At 38.8% G+C, this 17,960-nt stretch overlaps 1 protein-coding gene across 2 annotated transcripts in view; it reads right to left on the minus strand.

Moving 5' to 3' along the window:
- Window positions 1–17,960, minus strand: part of FBN1 (fibrillin 1) — a 235,048-nt gene that overhangs the window by 188,511 nt on the left and 28,577 nt on the right. For both annotated transcript variants that reach the window (XM_063716643.1, XM_024232279.3), the window contains exons 3-5: window positions 13,770–13,852; window positions 11,481–11,579; window positions 904–999 (exon numbers count right to left, since the gene is read on the minus strand). In XM_063716643.1, coding sequence (XP_063572713.1) covers window positions 904–999; window positions 11,481–11,579; window positions 13,770–13,852 — 278 coding nt within the window. The remainder of the gene's footprint in view (window positions 1–903; window positions 1,000–11,480; window positions 11,580–13,769; window positions 13,853–17,960) is intronic.

Here is a 17,960-nt window from a genome sequence, read left to right on the forward strand (position 1 = left end):
ATTAGAAACGCCCTGAATAACGCTCACCATTGAGGATTCACTAAAGAAACAGTCAAACATCCATGTAATAGAGTACTAGGCAACCATTAAAATGTATTTTAAAATGTGAAATGAGTATACTTTGAATAAAATATTAAGTGAAGAAGTGGTACAAAAACTATATATACAGTAAGAACTCATGTACCAAGTATGCATTACAAGTCTAGAAGATAGTATCTGGAATGATGAAATCATGAATAATTTTACTTTTTGTATTTTTAAACTTTTCCAAATTTTCTGTAGGGTATATATGTTCATCTTAAAGTAATAAAAAAACAAGCTTTTTAAAAAGAATGTTCGTCTTCTGCAAAGCACAGGGACTGGTAGAAAGTAGACACAATAAATGGTGTGTGCAAATGAACCTTCAAACTGAACACCACGTGATAAGCACTTCAGTAGCAGAATCCAGATTGGGAAATGAGAGGGATGCAGATACCACCAATCAAGATAAAGGACATGTTTGGAGAGAATGATGAGGCTGAGTTTTGAAATATTTTATTTGAGATGCTTCCTGAAAATCCAAGTGTTGAAGTTCAGCAAGTGAGTGGAAGGTACGCGTCTGGAATGAACAAGAATTCTGCTCCTTTGGTGGTGACTAGAAATCAAGGAGATCAGGAAAGAAGGGTGGTGAAGGTAAATGAGAGGAAAATGAATCAAACAACCTGTAACCAACCAAGGTTCCAATTGGAAATTTGGTGCTAAGTTTTTTGAGTAAGTGATTTGTTCATCTGTAAAGGTCACTGGACACTTGTAAACATGCTGTGTCCCAGGTAATCGAAGAAAATCCATCAGCACTTATCTCTTTATTCTACTTGTCTACAAACAGGTTAACATCTAGAATACTTATAACTACAGTGTACTTACGTTGTCCACAGTGAGTCCCTATGTATCCTTTCTGGCATAGACAGTGATCGTCACTGCAGCTACCTCCATTCATACAGCGAATATTGCAGTGTTGTACTTGAAAAAAAAGAAGAAGAATTCACTTTTGCAACTTAAATGCATAGATTGCAACAGCTCGCAGGAGTTGATTTGTAGTTATTTGAAGAGAAAATCAAATAGCTTATCAGGATTCATCTATTTTTACCCGATAATGACCTAATTGAGAATGCTAAACATATTATTATTTGTGTGTGTAAAATCATTTACCGGCTAGGCGTGGTGGCTCACGCCTGTAATCCCAACACTTTGGGAAGCCAAGGTGGGCGGATCACCTGAGGTCAGGAGTTTGAGACCAGCCTGGCCAATATGGTGGAACCCCGTCTCTACTAAAAATACAAAAATTAGCCAGGCGTAATGGCGCATGCCTGTAATCCCAGCCACTCAGGAGGCTGAGGCAAGAGAATCGCTTGAACCTGGGGGGGCAGAGGTTGCAGTGAGCCAAGATCGCACCACTGTACTCCAGCCTGAGCGACAGAGCGAGCGAAAAAAAAAAAAAAATCATTTACCATGCAATGCAATTGTTTCTTTGGCATTCACTTTAATAGTGCTAAATGACTTCTTTAATTTAACAGAAATTACAACTCAGTGTCATTTCTGTAATTTATACCAACAAGAAAGTATTGCCTTGGGTAACCATGAGACAAGATTATGATGGCAATAATTTTCCCGTGAAAAGATTTAGAATCCCAGGTAGATGGCTCAGGGGAACAGTTAAGAGTAGCAAATTCCACAGAATTTTGTTAAAAGAAATTTTAGAGGCAGAATAGAGAAAAAAGAAAATACCTACAAAGACATTTAATAACAAGACTGCCTGATGGCAGGGACAGCTGGATTTGCCTGAGAAAGAGCTGCTTGTTTAAACTGTAACCTCTAACTAAATAAGATCCTCATTTTCACCTACAGAAGTGTACATTTCAGGGCCCAGGGTAGAAAGACCATGGGCTGACAGCCTTAGACCCCAGACAATGAGACACTCAGAGAGGCTGAAGTAAAAGACAGCCACGGGCTCATAGTGAGCAATGACAACAGCGCAGGCAAGTCCTCTCATTTCTCCAGTGTTCAGGCTATCTTTAGGTCAGTAATTTAGGAGTGCTAATAGCACTTTCAAAATCCTAGGCTATTTCCCAGTCCAAGGCTTGATTGAATTAACCACTAATCCTTGTTGATACCTGCCTACACATGGAAGCCAGGATTGGACTTTGGAGGTTTGGCTTATTCTGTCTGGTCCTCCAAGTTGCGGGAGTAAATTCTCAGGGAAGAAGGTTCAATAACTTTAGCTAAGGAGAAGAGAATGTCTTTTTTCTACACAAAAGCAGAAATCTGCTGTTTATGCTCACTCTTCCTGAAGCACAGGGGCCAAATCTTCTCTCCAGAGCAAATAAAAGATTCCTCCCAACAGCCACCCTGTCCATTACCCCTTGTTAGGAATCCTCAGCCACGGTATTGAAAAGTGGAGAAAGGGACAATTTTTATAAGGAGCTACACAAATCTCAGCCTGCCAACAGGGAAGGAAAGTGCAGAACCCAATATCTTCTATACCCTTTTATGGCACAAAGAAGTTAGGTCGAGTTGAAAGTTAAATGCCTTTTCAAGAACATGCCACACACTGAAACACCATCAAAGGCCTGTTTCTACTGAACTAGAGCCACCTCCATCTCTCCACGTTCACGGCCCCCTCAGCATGGCCCCAGGTGTCTTTCGGGGCTCCTTGGCACATGCCTACTATGTCCTATGACTCTATCCCTCCATCCCCTGATCTACTTATCAGTCATTCATTCACTCAACAAACATTTCTGAGTGCCTACTATGTGCCATGCAAAACACCTGGCACGTTCCTTGTCCTAGTCCCTCTGTAGAACCCTCTCTCTTACCTGCCTCTTTGTCTCCTTGCCCCTAACTCCTAAACCCCAACACAACACACACAGTTCTCCCTCAAACCTGAAATCCTATCTATCTCCAAAACCCATTTCAAATATTGCTTCTTTCCATTGATCTTTTCTGATACCTCCCAAACCAAATGTGAGCCCTCTCTCCTTTCCAATTACTTCATATTTCTCTTTTGAAGCATATATTATATAATCCAGCCTATTTTTACTTATTTTGCCCCACCTGATTTGTTTAAAAACTTCTTGAGAGTGGGGAGTGTCATGAGCATTAATTATGCAATATCCCCTTAAGTGCCTAGAGTAGCACCTTGCTTTAAATGTAAGTGCTGTATAAAACTGTGCTAAATTAATTTTTATTTACTTAACTCATGCTGCCTGATGATGACATCAAAAGCTATGCCCAAAGACCAAACTGAGACTTAGAAGTTGTCCATTGTGTCCGAAGCACTTCTACAGCCCTACTAAGTAGGTTGCTATTAAAAATATTTTTATCTTTGTTTCCCCATGTATGAAAGCAGAAATAACTCCTTTGTTGGAGTAATGAAATCAAGCAACCCCGGAAACTGATTGCAGTTATTTTAGGCTCTTATGATTCCGTTAAACCATCGCAGCCAAAATGCTTTTTTAACTAAAAATCTGTCTATATGTACACAAAGAAAAAAAATGATTTAGTGAAAACTTTGAATAATATTCTAAGTAGGTCATTAAAAGGTGTATAGTTGCTTTAAAATTTGAAGTTAAACTTAGCTTCATCCTATCTTAGAAAAACAGTGAGGATTGGGAAAAGCACAGGAAATGATGTCATCTGTCAAGCAGCATAGGAACTCAGCCTTCAAACTGATTTCAATTAAAGCAGTTCATGCCAAGAGCTAATTTCCATTCCCACATGAGCAACAAAGCCATTTAACTACTTTGAGATAAAAAAGCTAACAGTAGTTTAGTGACTTTACATTATTTGTTCAAGTTGAAAATCAGAACGAATTCTTCTTTCTGGCAAGAATGGTTAAGTTTACAATTAAATGCAATATAATAAAAAATCTCCCTGATATATATTTTTTACCCTTTCAGGCAAACCTTTTCCAGCATAAAATATTCTTTCTTTACAAAATAAAAGCACTCATTCAGACTTGTGAAACAAGAAGACATCAAGGAACCATATGCATGAATCCTTGGGGGAAGCCGGGAGGAGGCAGGCTCAGCACAGATAATAGGCTCAGAATCACCTGCTTTGCCACCTTGTTTACCACGGGAAACTTTGTATTCATTGTGAGTCTTAGATCTTTAGGAGGGAATAAAACATTCTGATAAAGGTGGGAGCAGTCGCTCAGGATTTCTGTGGGGAAGTGAAGGAACTAGATACGCAGTTTCACTGCACACGTAGGAAATATTTTACAGAGAATATATACCCAAATTGGTTTTATTTTGGATTCAGTCCTGCCATTGATGCATATTCTAAATTTATGCTGATTTGAACAAGAATTCTAGATGTATCATAATTAGGAGACCAAGTTCTACGTCTCTTAAAAAAGCCAACTGAAAACTAGAGGTTCCTCCTACACCCATAATGATGCTGTATTCTTTACTGGATGCACTAAGTACCCCAAGTCAGAAGATATTCCTAAACTCAATCTGTGTTAAGATTTTACTAGAAATTGAAAATACTAGGGGAATCAAAGTGCACTGACCCTGCCATATGCAGTGAACCCTGAGAGTCCTAGAGTCCCAGTGAGGATCTGCCCTTGAAGACAAGCAGACAGCCGTAAAGGGTTTCATGTAAGGCTCAATAACCCAGAGTTAACAGAAAATGTTGCCGTTTCCCCATATCCATAAAAGATCCCAAATTAATTCTGTGTTCATATCAGATGTCAGTCAGTCATTTCAGTCATTCAACAGTGACTTACTGAACGTCTTTCATTTGGCAGCATTGGCCAGAAAGAGCAGAAGAAATTTTCTTTAGATTACAGCCCAGCACAGATTAGTTCTTAAATGATTCATCAGAAGAGAACAATGTGAGCATGCTATGGGAATGAGAGAGAGGCAGGGTTGGCACTTGGATCTAAATACCTCAGGTAATGATTTTCTTTGGGATGCATTAGGTTTGGAATGACTCTAAAGACCTGCCATCATCTTGGCAGGCACAACTGGCAGAAAGAACACTGGGAGCAATTTGCACATAAGCATTTGTATGATGAACATTTGATTTTAATTTAGGTACTAGGAAAAGCACAGACAGACAAATTAAACAGCTAGACTAATTTCTGGACTCTACACCTGAGACAACAGTCCACAGAGACAATCAGAGTCACTGCAGGATAAAAACAATTTTCATTTGGAGAGATAACAGCAATGGCATTTCCCTTAAGTGAACAGATGTCTGGGGATGCCTAAAGACACACAGCTTGGAAGAGAAACTTCACTAAAATTCTCAAACAAACAAACAAACAAAAAAATCTAGCCAAGCTGGAAAAGCTGCAGAGAAGGACAAGTTAAATGACAGTAGTGATAAAGGTGCTTCCATAAGGGGTGGACTAGAAAGCAAAGAGTCCAACCATTTCTAAGGACAAGTCTGAGTAGATTCCATGCATGCTTCTCCTCCCAGTCCATATAAATCCCACACTTCCTTGAAAAGCTTTTTCAAGGATGACTTCTTCCAGACTAGCTAAAGCACCACCTTCCCTTCCTCTGAATGTCCTCACACTTTCAGGATTTGGTTGCACCGCACTCCCTCAAACTTGCTAACACACTGGTCTAGAATTGTTCTGCTGGCCTTCTTACACCCTTAGAGCTCAGATTTGCATTGGGAGTACCAATGCCCCAAACTCTTGCTCCCAGCTGATTAAAGCCCCTTCCTTCCTAAAACCGGTGTCCGAGAGGTTTTGTCTGCGACCAGTCCTACTGACACTCTCATTGAATTGAATTAAATTAAATGAGAAAATGTGATCAAAGTATAAGGGGTCTGAAAAGTGTAAGGGGCCCCAAATTGATATACAGGTTTGATGCAATTCCTATCAAAATCCTAAAAGGTTTTGTAAATATAGATAAGATTAATCTACAGTTTTTACAGAAAAGAACTAGAATAGCTAAAACAAAAAAAAGATAAAGTGGGAAAAATCTGTCTACCCATCCTTGGTGACAGAGCAAGACCCTGTCTCAAAGAATAAGTAAATAAAAATAAAACTATGAAACTATCAGAAAAAAGTTGGAGAAAATCTTCAGAATCTAGGAGTAGACAAAGCATTCCTAGACTTGACACTGAAAGCATGATCCAGTAAAGGGAAAACTGATAAGTTACACTTACTCAAATTTGAAAACATTTGCTCTATGAAACATCCCATTAAAAATATTAAAAAGCAAGCTACAGAGTGTGATAAAATGCCTGCAAATCACATATCTGACAAACAGCTAGTATTTAGAGTATATAAAGAATTCTTAAAACTCAATAATGAAATAATAAACAATTCAATTAGCATCTGGGCAAAAGAGGCCAGGCACAGTGGCTCATGCCTGTAATCCCAACACTTTGGGAGCTCAAGGCATGCGGATTGCTTGAGCTCAGGAGTTCAAGACCAGCCTGGGCAGCATGGCAAAACCCTGTCTCTACCAAAAATACAAAAAGCTTAGTGGGGCATGGTGGTGTGCCCCTGTAGTCCCAGCTACTCAGGAGACTGAGGTGGGAGGATAACTTGAGCCTGGGAGACGGAGGTTGCAGTGAGCTGAGATCGTGCCACTGTACTCCAACCTGGGTGACAGAGTAAGACCCCGTCTAAAAAAAAATATTTTAATTAAAAATAAGAAAGTGGACAAAAGATATAAAGAGACCTTTCACTGAAAAAGATATACAGGTGGCAATAAGCACATAAAAAGATGTTTGACATCATTATCCAGTAGGGAAATGCAAATTGAAACCACAGGAAGAGACGACTACACAGCAATCAGAATAGCTAAAATTAAAAATAAAGACAACACCAAATGCCGGTAAGGATGCAGAGAAACTGGGTCATTCATACACTGCTGGTGAGAATGCAAAATGGTACATACAGCGATTCCAAAAACAATTTGACAGTTCTTAAAATGCTAAACATGAAACTATCATACAACCTAGAAATTGCATTTCTGAGCATTTATCCCAGAGAACATAAGATTTGTGTTCACACCACAAGTTGTACACAAATGTTCATAGCAGCTTAGTTCAAACAATAAAGAAAAAAAAAATGATGACAACACAGATGCCCTTCAATAGGTGAATGGCCAAACAAACTTGTGGTACATCCATAGCATGTACTACTACTCAGCAATAAAAAATAACAAGCTGTTGATACTGCAACAACCTAGATGACTCTCCAGAGAATTCTGATGAGTGAAAAAAGCCACTTCCAAAAGGTTACATACTCTGTGATTCCATTTATATAACATTTGTGAAATGATAAAATTATCGAAATGTAGAACAGATTAGTGGCTGTCAGAATTAAAGAGAGAATTACGTTGGGAGGAAAATGACAATAAAAGGGTAACATCAGCGCTCTTTGTGGTGATGGAAATGTTCTGTATCTTGACTGTATTGATTTTGTGATATCCTGGTTCTGCTCTTATACTATAGTCTTGCAAGATGTCACCATGGGGAAAACTAAATAAAGAATACCCAGAATATTTCTGAATTATTTCTTACAACTGCCATGGTTGGAATGTTCCTTCCAAAACTCATGTTGAAATTTAATTATCATTGTGATGATATTAAGAGGTGGAACCTTTAAGACGTGATAAGGTCATGAGGGCTTTGCCCTCATAAATGGATTTATGCCATTATCTCTGGAGCGGGTTGGTCATCTCGGGAGTTCCGCCCCATTTTCTGTCTGTCTTTCATACTTGCTCCCCATGTGATGCCTTCCACCGTGGGATGGCCCTCGATAGACATTGGTGCCATGCTCTGGACTTCCCAGCCTCCAGAACCGTGAGCCAAATAAACTTTTGTTGTTTATAAGTTATCCAGTCTGTGGTATACTGTTATAGCAGCAGAAAACAGACTAAGGCAACTGTTTGTAAATCTACAATTATCTCAAAATATGAAGTTTAATTTTTAGCATTCTTTACAAAAGTGTAAAGCATAAAACAGAATAAGATTCCAAAATTACAAAATATAAACTATAGGAATTACAAAATAGAAAATACAAAATTACAAAATATAAACTATAGGAAACAATTTTTATAATGTATCATATATAATTATATATATAATTAGACAATAACATATATATACACATACATATACATATATATATGTTATTGTCTAAATGTTTGTGTCCCCACAAAATTTATATGTTGAAACTTAGTCCCTAATGGGAGAGTATGGAGCAGTGGGGCCTTTGGGGAGGTGATTAAGTTATGTAGGCAGAGCCCTCATGAAAGGATTAGCATCCGTATAAAAAAAAAGGCCTGGGAGACCTGTTTGCCCCTTCCGCCATGTGAGGACACACATAAAGCACCATCTGGGAGGAACAGGCCTTCACCAGACATGTAATCTGCTGGCCTCTTGATCTTGGACTTCCCAGCCTCTAGAGCTGTAAAAAAATACATTTTTATTGTTTATAAATGACCCAGTCTATAGTATTTTGTTATAGCAGCCCAAACTGACTAATATATATGTAAAGTTATAGAGTTTATTAATTCCAGTGTTACAAGCTAATACATATTTGTATGTGTGTATACACATATTAGAAGAATGAGTAAATTCATACATCAGTAAACCATGACAGGTCTTCATGACAATTAGGATTGCTCAAAATCCATCTCTAGCCTCAGAGACTGACATAGCAAAGAACAGTCCTAAAGAGGGCTGGAATTAAAGTCTAGAAAAACTACTGTTTTGACCCTGTCTAGCTAATCATTCTTTTTGCCCTGGTGCTGAATGACGAGTGTCAAGAGTTCCACCAGCACTAAGGGAAGCCACAACTTCCTGTTGTCCAAGAGATCACTGGCTGGTACTTTGAACCTCCTGGAAATGCAATCTCTGATTCAGGTCACTAAGAGATCATTTTCTATTCTCAGAGTCACAGGACACTCAAGTCAAAAACCACCTGAAAGAACAACACTTCTTCCATTCTGTTCATATTCAAGTGGGAAAACTAAGGCTCTCTGAGGTCCCAGGACTTGCCTAGACCTCCCTGATCCCTATCATATAACAAGTATAAAATTTTTCATAGGAAAAATTGGTTCAGTGATCTAAATTGATCCTTTTTAGTAGAACCACATGTAGTGAATGCAAACATTTCACTGAGTAGAATTGTCCTTCTATTAGCAGGAAAGTTAGCAAAGTGATCAGGATGTTCTGTGGAATGGCACAGCTGTTCCCTAGAACATCACTCCAAAAGATGAGAAATGAATTCTGATCATCCCCAGCTACCCTTAATTTAAAATATTTTGCCACCTTTAATTTTGCAAGCCATTTAGACAATATTAGTGTGGAGAGACTCAAAGCCAACAATTTTAAAGATTTCAAGTACCCCCAAAGATCCTGATGAAACCAGAACCTCCTCCTTACACTACTCTCATCCACAAGCTACTTGGGGACTTTGTCTAATGTCCAGGTACCACAGATATGACTCAGACTTCCTCAGAAAGCACCACCCACAGTCTTGGATTTTAGTCTCTAGACTAAATCTGGCCCCAGGACCTTATTACTATACTCATCACACCCCACAGTTAACTTGGATTCTACCAGGACCACGGCTTTTCCCTCGGGTCTTGTTAACATCCTGTCTCCACATCTCATGATTTCTACTCGATAGAGAAGTCATTATCACTTCACACTATCATTGAAGACCTTCCAAACTTAATACCCAGTTTTGCCATCTGGCTATATTTCTTCCCCCAGAGGGGTGCAATGTTGTTAGTTGGTTCAGGAACCAATCTGAGAGATGGGGTCTATTCCCAACTTTATAAATGCACTTCTTTTCCAACCCTGAGATGCTTATGCCTCATCGGCAGCCTGGAAGTCACCCTTATAGAGACGGAGATGTCCCGCATGTTCCCAGATGTGCTGCCAGCTGGCTTCTCTGCCTCGTTCTATTCCTGCAGTTCAGGGGCCCTTGCTACGTAGAATGAACCTGCTGTTACTCGGAAGATGCATGTCTGACACCAAGCTGAGATCAAGGAAAACTATGCTACATTCAGTGCAATAAGCAAGAGTCCCAGCCCATAGGGGAATTTCTACCCCAATTGTAACTGGCTATATTTAGTAAAAGGTGGCTGTTATTGTGTGGGCTCCACCAGAAGCAGATTCTGAGACAATAATTTAAATGGAAGTAGTTTGTTCTGAAAGTAATTCTAGGAAACACTCGTAGGAGAGTGGAAAAGTGAGACAAAAGGAGAAGGAAGCTAATAAAGTACATTATCAAATCTATTATCACTGTGAACAGCGAGGGTTCAGTCCCACTGGGGAACTTCAGGAGACAGTGCAGAGTGAACCTCATGGTTATCCAAACTGAGAAGCAAGGAAGCTGAGGCACTTATCCAACCACTCTCCATCTGTTGTTGGTTAAAAGTCACTTCTAGGTCCACTAACCCCCAGCACTTCCAGCTTGCCCTGCATGCAGACCTGGCATGCTCTCTGGCCAGAAAAGTATACAAAGCTCTCAGGCAGAGTCCCCCGTGTTCATCCATGAAGCGAAGGGAGGCGAGAGGGCACCAAGAGTGCTACACAGGACAATCTGCCCTAACCTGTTAATTGGCTTGTGAGAGACACACTCAAATGTTCGGACTCTTAACAGGTAATGAGCCTTGACACACTGAAGTCTCTACTTGCAGTAAACAAAAGAGAATGCACTTATTCCACAATGTTTTTCTTTAAAACTTTGTCAAAATAGGACACACAATAAGGGGGATACATTTTCTCACCGGACAAAAAGAAATGGAAAAGGGACCTATGTTTTTTGCCATGGGGATGGTCAAAGTTTTGAGGGGCTGTTTATACAAACAAGAACTTCAGCTTCTTAAACAACCAATTATGACTCACTTGCCCAAACCCCCAAAAGAAAAACAATAGAACAAGCAAGAAAAGGCTCTGAAGAATGAACTGTGGATATTCATCTGGCATCACAGAAAGTGGCAAAATTCTGAAAGGAAAAATATGTTTATGCTTCATTATAAATCACCCCCAGAAACTTCCATAATGACTTCTTACATTTTCTTCTTGTAAAGCAGGGGTCTTGAGTCTTAAATAAGTTTTTAATCAGATTCATATTTCAGTACCACAAGGAAGCATGCCTAGATTTCTTGAGCCAAAAATGTTCGTTAAACAACCATTTCATTGAGCACCTTTTATGGCGTTTACATTGGAGATACAAAGATGAATAAGGCGATACCTACATAAAAGGCCATAAGCTTTATACTATTCATAGTAACTATGCCCCATAGGTAATTTTCCTATAAAGAGTAAAGAAGCGAAATGAGAGGCCAGATGAAGGAAAGCCTTTCCAAGTATTTTGGGCAGAACAGAGAAGGCAGATGTTCTCGTGAAAAAATGTATTGCAGGAAAGAGGAAAGCCAAAATCAAATTTAGGAGAAAATGGGGTGTAGCCACATAAAATAATATTATATATAATGACACGTTAGACTTACTGGATCTGGAGCCACAGGAAGGAGCTATCTGACCAGATGGGCAAGTGCACATATTTGGCCTCGAACAAAATCCATCCCCACAGGAATGCCGGCAAATGGCTGTGAATAAAACCACAGGTCTGTTAGCACATGGATTTGGAACACGATTTGTTATAGGGGACCAATCCCCAAATGAGGAAACCTGGGTTCTCAGGTCCCTCACGAACTTTGCTGTCATGACTTATATGACCTTAAGCCTCAGGTGTACTCATTTTCAAAACAAGTCTACTGAACTAAATAAACTCTGGCTTTAAAATCCACAACTCCTTTATCCAGTAACGGTGGTTCTCAACCTCTCTTTGCTTAGTCCACAGCACTCAATCCATCAAAAGCCCAGGACAGGCTATGAAGAGAAAACCAAACAAACAAATTAAATCCTGCATCTAAACATATTTATATGATCACAAGAAATATATTATTATATTAACTCTAAGATTTAATGATATAAAAATTACATTATTACTCTTGGGAGCCAATTTTATTGTAAATGTTTTTTTTGTTTTGTTTTGTTTTTTCAGATGGAGTCTCGCTCTGTCACCCAGGCTGGAGTGCAGTGGCGTGATCTCCGCCCACTGCAAGCTCTGCCTCCCGGGTTCATGCCATTCTCCTGCCTCAGCCTCCCGAGTAGCTGGGACTACAGGCATGTGCCACCATGCCCAGCTAATTTTTTGTATTTTTGGTAGAGACAGGGTTTCACTGTGTTAGCCAGGATGGTCTCAATCTCCTGCCCTCGTGATCCGACCGCCTCGGCCTCTCAAAGTGCTGGGATTACAGGCATAAACCACTGCGCCCGGCCTGTTGTAAATGTTTAATGTTTAATTTTTATCCTGTTCTGAATTCCATCAACAGTCTGAGAGAAGAATGCTGGAATCTACTGCCAGAGTACTGACTGATTCTACAGTCAGGAAGCCATTCATCCTTTAGAAAAATACTAACATTTGCATACCACCCAGAGACTAATATCATGCTGGTACCAAATGCTCTGCTAGTGGTCACAACAGTAAGTTTAAATGGCATATGATTTATATTTATCAGCAGACTAGCACTTGGTTACTACTTTTTGTCATGACAGGCATGATCTTTTCCTCAAGCTCCTGCACAACCTTGCAAGTGCAAACGTGATATGCAAGGCTAAAAGAGTACACTTGATAGAAAGTGCATTCAAACATCCAAAGAGTTTAGGATGGAAACTGGAAATGACTAAGAAACAAACTGTCAAAGATCCAATAAACATTTATTTAAATATCTGGAGACATCATTTCTCAGAGAACTCTACAGAACGCTAGGAAAGGGTTCTATTATAAAGTTCATTGAGAAAATCCAAATACCATTATATTTTTCTTTTAGTGATCCAATTTTGGTCTTAAACCATAATGTGCCAAATAAAGGAGATGCTTTCTGGTCAAAATCAAGAATTGAGAAACAGTTAAACTTTTTCAGGTCATGAAGCAAATATTGGCCAATATAGTCTATTGAATACTCCACTGACCACTGTCAGCCAAGTGAGAAGGTAAACTAAGTGATTCTTAATGTCTCTTCAGCTCTAAATTTCCCCATTATACTACTGGAGTTTTCTGAAAACTGGACATTATTTCATAGGTACAACAACTGTAAAAGCTCATGAAGGGCAGGCATCATGACTAAATTTGACTCTGGTGTCTCCATTAAAGAACACCTTGTCTGGCATGTGATTTGTCACTCAACATTTGTGGGATATCGGAGAAATCTGGAAGTTTGCCTTGCCAGCAGAAATCAATAGAGGAACCTCTGTTATCATTTGAGATCTTTCTTAGTCTTTCCACTGATCTTCATCTGGTGCTCTATCTCCTCCCTTTCCCCTCTGTCTAAGAGTCAGGTCTGCTCTTGGTCCCTCAATCACTCAAATTCAATGTACAGGGTTTGGTTAGGCCTGTGGGTGGCCAACAAAGTTAGAAATTACAATAAGAAAAGCAGCAATAATACCCTTTCATTCAAACTCCCATCAAAGTAATTAGATAGTCTGTGTAGCCAGACACAACATATGTAAATGACACAACCTTGAGCAAAGCATCCCCGTGACTAAACTTTGACAGGGGTTTGACCAAGTTGATGTATTTCCCAAACTGGAAAGGTAGAAAAGTCTTAAAGCTGGAAGGCTCTACTATCAACAGATTAATAGTACAGTTACAAAGGGCCACATTCTAAGGCTCCCCATGCAACCAACACAACAAAAGAAGGACATGCAGAATGACAAGTTTTCTATTTACTTACGGACAATACACTGATTTCCGCCAGGTAAGGTTTTCCATCCAGGGCAACAGTAAGCATTATAACGTGATCCACAGACATTGGGTCTAAAACAAAAACAGAAGAATTCCATACATTAAAAAAAAAGAAGAAGAAGAGGAAGAGATGGCCAAATAAAAGGAAAAAAATATTCCTGAGTTATAAAAGCAAGATGATTCCTGGCAGACAGATAAAGCAAACTCATGAGACTCAATGCTGGGTTGGTAGCTTGGGACACTAACATAGCAATATCAACAGGGACAGCCCTTAATATCACCTATGCATATGGCCCATCAGGGAAATAAAAACCAGAGATATAAAATGTAGCACATTCTGTCACAACTCATGAAACCATACAAGTCTTAAATTAGACAATAAACTTAAACAATAAATTTCTTACCAATATGGTTAAGAAAGGTTGTAATAAAATCTAACGCACATAAGACTTTACATTTCTACTCTTTGAAGCCATATATATATTTTTTTTTCCTATGGCCCATCTCACCTCTATAATTTTACATATTCTTTCACTAAAATTACAGGAATGCAAACTCTGACATGAGTCAGAAAAAATAAAGGCCAAAACATGTAAATATTTCTTTAGCAAAAGTTTGGAAACAGGCCAGGCGTGGTGGCTCACGCCTGTAATCCCAGCACTTTGGGAAGCCGAGGCGGCAGGTCACTCGAGGTAATGAATTCAAGACCAGCCTGGCCAACATGGTGAAACCCCATCTCTACCAAAAATACAAAAATTAGCTTGGCATGGTGGCACGCACCTATAGTCCCAGCTACCTGGGGGGCCGAGGCACGAGAATCGCTTGAATCCAGGAGGCAGAGGCTGCAGTGAGCTGACATCGCACCACTGCACTCCAACCTGGGCGACACAGTGAGACTCTGTCTCCAAAAAAAAAAAGTATGGAAACACACTTGATAACAGCAGTTACAAGAAAATAAAATCAGTGTCACTCTGGGTTTCTTGTTTACAGACAGTTCATCACATGTCTTGGAGTAGAAACTCCATTCAGAATCCAGATGATCCACATTTAACAATTTCAGGGAGCAACTAAGTAAGGATCCAATGACTTCTACACTGGAAACTAGGACAGAGACCATAATACACAGAGACCTAGAAGCAACCATTAGTTTTACTTTGCCATATCCTGAGGGCCTAAGCATTGATGCTAGTTGCTGGTGATCAAGGGCTAATAAGGAAGGTCAAATGTTTTGCAATCAATTTCACAAACTAGGAGCAATTCCAAAGCTTACTGGTATAAACACTGTAACCCCAAAAGCATAAACCTTTAAAAATAACTGTATAGCTAAAATGTATTTTCAGTTAGGGTACACTCCCACATTCTCTTTGTATATGTAGACCATGTGAAACAGTACATAGTCCTCCCACATTTCCTCTGAACTCACTACTTCAACATCATGCAGGTTTGGGAACCAACGTAAGGTCTTTGCTATGTCCTTTACTCCTTTTGTTGCTCCAGAAAATCTGGAACACCCTGCAGGGCACCACAGATGCTTCACACTGACAGATGCTGAGGTCAGAAACGGAATTAGGAAGAAAGCTGGAGGAGCCAAGGAAAGGGCCCTAACTCCATACCCAGCAGCCCAGGCCTTCTCTAAGGATAGAGAGGAAATGATTGGATAGAGGTGAAATATGCGCATGATGTTAGAGCCTGTGTGAGCTCAGTATATTTCTGTGTACAATGGCATAATGAAATGTCTCCCTTGTGTGTATATATGTCAAATAATGGACATGAAAGCTTCATATATGAAAAAGATGATGAAAATGCAATGCAGCATTATCATCCTGATGGAATCATCTTCTGACCTAGGTTACTCAGCCAGTGGAACCATAAGGAATAAAGGAAGAAAGATGTTATGGAGAATTTTAAGTCAAAGGCTCTCAACCCTTTGTCCCTCCATGACAAAGTAATGCCTGAAACTTCAGAGTGTCCAGAAGTTCCTGGGGAAATTCAAATTCTCGGAAAAGAAAATGAGAGAGGAAGTCAGGGTAGACAGCTGGGGTAGAGGGGAACACACAAACCTTCCAAACTTTTATTATAAAAGTTCTCTCAATTTGAAATGACAATCCAGGCCAAAGTCAACCACCTCAAACCTTCTCCAGCAACAGCCCATTAGAACAGCTCCGCTGGAGATAGTACAATCCCTACCAAATCCTGGAATAGTGTCAGAGCACTCCTGAGCCTTTGCAGGGTGCCCTGTGGTTGACATAACAAGGTTTTTGTTTTTTTTTTTACTACAATCATACACTGTCTGACATAATATGTCACAGACATAGTGTCTGACAAAAATGTATATGTCGTAACACACACACAAGATGAAGAAGCTCAGAAACAAAGGGTCCAGAATAACTATTTCAGTCCTACAAAGCAAAATATTCTAAAGATTTTCCAAGGTATTTGAAAAAGCATGGTAATATAAACATTCTTTTTTTTTAATGTTTAGAATCAATCTACAGCCAAAACATGGAAGATTTTACAATTTACTATAGTTACAAAAGAAAATGTAAATGTTGTAAACCTTCACAAGAGTAAAAGTAATGAGACAGATGACATAACTCGGGAAACAATTTGGGAGGAAAAGTGTGGCAGTCAATAAAGCAGCTGATCCTAGAAACAGAGTCATATATATATTACATTGTTTTAAAATAACCTATAAATAAAAGTTATACTACAACTATATTTTAAACTTGTGAAGAAGAAGAGAGAAAAAGGGTACAGATACTTTAGTGAGCTAAGTCCCCATCTTTCAAAGCAAGAAACCAATGGGTACTGTTTAAATCTAGATACAGAGGTACAAACATGGTAGATGGTATCATGGAGATGAATATGAGAAGAACAAAAAACAGAAATGTTTCAACCTAGTTACCTTAAGAGATGAGAACCTGGGGAAGCAGAGAGAGAGTTCTCTTGATTTCTTCTCTAATATTCATCCACACTGTTCATTTTAAAATATATGCTCTTCTATTTCCATCATCGTCTTTCACTTAAAGCAATAACTCGACTTTCAAAGTACGAACGTCTTATCTTTGAAACAGGATACTTCTTGTTTCATTCATTCACCATTCCCTTTCATTAGTGCATCGCATTTTCATTTCACTGTATTTCTTAAGGTTCTTTATAATTTTGGATTGGACTTATTTTATTTGCATCCTCTGACTTTCAATGAGTTTTAAAACTTTATCATTCACAAGTAATACGTTATTTAATTTCAGTTGTTTCAACCAATACCTTCAAATGACAATGATTGTTTTAATTGTGTTGCCATTCATTCTTAAATCATTCTAAATGCTATGTGATGTGGCTCAACGCAAAGTATTTGAAACATGTAAGATTTCTCCTCTGCTGCTTTTGGTCTTAAGAAACTGCAAACCAATAGAACTCGTTCAAACAAGCTGCGTGACATTTGTTTTACTTATACACAGAAAAAAAACAGCTCTAATTCTGGAAATAAATGAATGTCTTATTGAAGTTGGAAAGAACCAAAACATGTAAACTCTAAATGAGACATGCTGGATTATTTCCATAATAAAAGATTTAGTTATAAGGTTTCAATAAAAAATGCTTGTACAAGAAAGGTAAATCTTTAATAAAGTTACTCTTTCGGGTCAATGAAAGTATAGCATCCATACCTCTTTCTCTTTTCACTTCATGAGCCATCCCCATCAACCCCCATCACTCCAACACAAACACACGAAGTCGGATTTAAAGCTCTGTGCAAGTAGCAATAACATTCAACAAATTTTAAAAAATTAAAATTCAAAGGGGACATAACTTTTTGCTAAGTGCTAAAGACATATTATTTTATTTCATCCTAATAGCAACTCTTTGAGGTAATTTTTATTGTTATAATGTTTAACACTAAAAAAAAAAAACTATGGCTTAAGAAGGTTAAACAACCTGGCCAAGGTCCCATAGCTTAGACGTGTGTAATGGAGATTTGAACTCAAGAAGCCTGATTCTAGAGCACGCTCTCCTAACCTTATGTTAAGTCAAAAGTGTACTTAGAGGACAAGATGATAGTTCATCCAGTAGCATTCATGGTGACATAAGTAACACAAATCATAGAATGTCCATCAATAGACCAAGGATAAAGCATAGCATAAACTGTTTGGGGGTTTTTTTTGCTTTTTTGTTTTTTTTT

Source organism: Pongo abelii, chromosome 16 (genome assembly GCF_028885655.2).
Source record: "Pongo abelii isolate AG06213 chromosome 16, NHGRI_mPonAbe1-v2.0_pri, whole genome shotgun sequence".
Classification (NCBI taxonomy): Eukaryota; Metazoa; Chordata; class Mammalia; order Primates; family Hominidae; genus Pongo; species Pongo abelii.